General features: G+C 37.0%; 1 protein-coding gene across 1 annotated transcript; it reads left to right on the top strand.

Annotated features, from left to right (window-relative positions):
• The first annotated feature begins 1,678 nt into the window (after positions 1-1,678).
• Positions 1,679-3,155, top strand: LOC113277502 (peptidyl-prolyl cis-trans isomerase E-like). Its single transcript, XM_026526580.1, has 3 exons — positions 1,679-1,836; positions 1,956-2,219; positions 2,708-3,155. The coding sequence occupies exons 1-3, from the start codon at positions 1,800-1,802 to the stop codon at positions 2,926-2,928; spliced, it is 522 nt and encodes a 173-aa protein (XP_026382365.1). The 5' UTR covers positions 1,679-1,799; the 3' UTR covers positions 2,929-3,155.
• Positions 3,156-3,378: the final 223 nt, after the last annotated feature.

Here is a 3,378-nt window from a genome sequence, read left to right as displayed (position 1 = left end):
TTATCGAATGCGTCGAACCTTGTTATTATATTCCCTTTCTAGTGTTTAACCTTGTGATATTCTTTGTAGATCGTGCTTGGACCCATGGAAAATCAACCTGATCCAGTAGACATAATTCACGATGATTGCATCCCACTTTTTGTAGAGGTAGTTTTGTTCTTCCACGGTCATTGGTGTTTTGGAATCAATTTTGTCCTTCATTTTTTTCAACATCTCCCTACCCGCGGCATTGGTCCTGACACAAGTATGAAAGTTATAAGACTAATTCGGCGCAAGTATGAATCATGTCTTGAAATTTTTATTAGCTTACACAGAGAGTGGATCGGCTCATACCACAAAATAATTATACGCCGATCCTAAATATTCGGCTCAAAACCTATATTGTCGAGTAAGCCGAACCCTGTATTCGGCTCACAACCGATATTGTCGAATAAGCCGAACCTATGATTATGAACTCAAACATGTATTCGGCGCAACATGATATCATATAAATAAGCCGATCCTACACACTTGTAAAATTTATGAAATTTTAACAATGATATTCGGCGCAGCCCTAATACTATCGAATAAACCGAATCTAGACTTATGAATTGAAACATTTATTCGGGGCAAAACTAATACCACCATACAAGCCGATCCTAAGCACGTGCAAAAATTCTGGAATTCAAACAACATTTATTCGGCACAAAACTAATACTACCATACAAGCCGATCCTAAGCACATGCAAAATTTCTGAATTTCAAACAACATTTATTCGACACAAAACTAATACTACCATACAAGCCGATCCTAAGCACATGCAAAATTTCTGAATTTCAAACAACATTTATTCGGCACAAAACTAATACTACCATACAAGCCGATCCTACGCACACGCAAAATTTCTGAAATTCACAAAACATATTCGGCACAAAACTAACACCATCGAATAAGCCGATCCTAAATATAAGTCTCTGTTTTACTAAGTTCGGCTCAAAACAGATTTCAGATATACGCCGAGCCGTTCATATGCACTTTCAGAGTTCAGTTTCAAGAACAGCTCGGCGCACATCTAACATTTGTTTTATGCCGAACCATACCCTGTAACCGCCGCAGAACACATGATTTTGACGAATTAAATCGACCAAAACAATCAAAAACATCAAATATGAGATGGGTTTGTAGAACTAACCTTCTTATTTTCATTTCCGGCGTTGGTTCTTTTTCAATCTCTTCTTCCGATTGATTTTGTGGTTGATTTTGAGTTTGTTCTTCACTCTCTAAATCTTCTTCTTCATGAATAGGTTGTTCAATCGATCGATTTGAACGAGATACTGCCTTACGACGATCCATTATATAGTTTCACAAATCGACAATTAAATTTCCGCGATGAAAAAAAAAGAAAGGGAAGGGTGGAGTTCGGCTGTGGAGAGGAAGAAGAAGAAGGTGAATGAAACTGATTTTAGGTGTAGTTGATTATAGGTTTTGTATTAGGGTTAGGGATAGATTAGTAGTAATTTAATGGATTTAAGGGCATATAGGTAATTGAACCACCCCATAGGGTACCCCTTATAAGGTCACCCAAGTTAGGACTAGTCCTTTGTATGCCTTGAAAGTTTTAGGCATGCTCAAAATTGGTGTTCATATATAAGGCCAAGGCCCATATTAGGGAAGTTGTATGTTATATAGACTGAAGACTTCGTAGCCCGGTCCTACCTTTATAGGAGGAAATTCCAATCCTGCAAGTCTGCAACAAAAGAAGGCTGAAGAAGAATTTGAAGAGGAAGAGAGATTGAGAGAAAGCGCGAAGAAAAGTTTAATGGCTCAACCGAAACAGAAGAACACACTCTACGTCGGTAAGAAAACCACTACTCAACTTAATTCGTTACAAAACCCTAACTTGAATATCAGGAAGTTCAATCCATACATTATAAAGAAAAAACCCTAATTACTGATGATTGTTTTTGTGTTTCAGGAGGTTTAGCCGAAGAAGTGAATGAGACAATATTACATTCAGCATTCATACCATTTGGTGATATTAAAGATGTTAAAACTCCATTAGATCAAGCTACTCAGAAACATAGATCTTTTGGTTTTGTTACTTTTTTAGAGAAAGAAGATGCTGCTGCTGCCATGGATAATATGGATAATGCTGAGCTTTATGGAAGAGTTTTAACTGTTAATTATGCTTTACCTGAGAAAATTAAAGGTGGTGAACAGGGTTGGGCTGCACAACCAAGTACGTTTTCCGCTTCTCTCTAACCCTAATTTTATAAAATTATTCTAAATTTTTATATTTATGGAATTTTGGTTAATCTTTGCTTGAATGTGTGCGTTTAGTTCCATACAGTTAGCATTGATTTTGATTTGATTATATGAGTTGCTTTCCTATTTATTGATTTGAGAATCCGGGGTTTACTCGAAATTTCTTTAGTTTAAGCAGTGAATTGAGAACTCATTTGAGATTTTAATTATTGGGGTTCTTGGAGGGTTTAGCCACTCTAGTTAATGTTAAATGTCAATTGTATCTGTTCTGAGATTTGTGTCATTTGGTTCAATTGGACTGTTCGGATCTTCATTAGCGTGCTATGTTGAGAGCCTGAGATTAGCCAACCTTTCCCCCCTGAAACTATGGTATAGCAAGTAGCAAAAAGATTGGCATTATGGATTTCGCTTTGTCTGTAGATTTTGCTTAATTTAATTGTGGGATTTTGCGTGTTATTGCAGTTTGGGCAGATGCGGATACATGGTTTGAGCGCCAGCAACAAGAAGAGGAAATGCTACGTGTACAGGCAGAAAATCGTGCTGAAATGGAAAAGGCAGAGGAATTACATAGGAAGAAGTTAGCTGATGAAAGAGAAGGGGAGAGAGACGAAGACAGTGAGATGAAGGATGATCCGATGGCAAGGGCGGAAGCAGAGGTCTTGAATCAAAACGCCAGTTCTTAGAATACCCACCCATTGGTTGAGCTGTCATTATCGGTAGAGTGCTATAGCTAATCTTAGATTTTCTGTTTACTATCTGGTTGCTGCTATGTCTTTACCAGAATCAAGTTTCTATGCTCCACTAGTATGCGACCCGTGTGCTATGCAGATGCATTTTGAACATCTTTGAAAAATTCTTGATTAGTCCGGTATATTTAATGGATAAAAAAAATGATTCCTACTGTTCCACATATTTGGCAAAAAAAGGTCATAATATGCTAAATTTACCCAAGACCAAAAATTTGCCGACAATGCAAATGTAACATAAGATAAAAAGGCTTGCACATGCTGAAATTTTAAGTTTTTGTAGGGGCAAAGACTATTCAAGCAAATTATTTACTACAAACCAAACAAATATTATCTTCATTTCATTCCACAAAGTTACCAGATTGAATGACACTTTGGGATATAGGG

Source organism: Papaver somniferum, chromosome 5 (assembly GCF_003573695.1).
Source record: "Papaver somniferum cultivar HN1 chromosome 5, ASM357369v1, whole genome shotgun sequence".
NCBI lineage: Eukaryota > Viridiplantae > Streptophyta > Magnoliopsida > Ranunculales > Papaveraceae > Papaver > Papaver somniferum.
The sequence above is the reverse complement of the archived record's forward strand: the minus strand, read 5'-3'. Positions and strand labels throughout refer to the sequence as shown.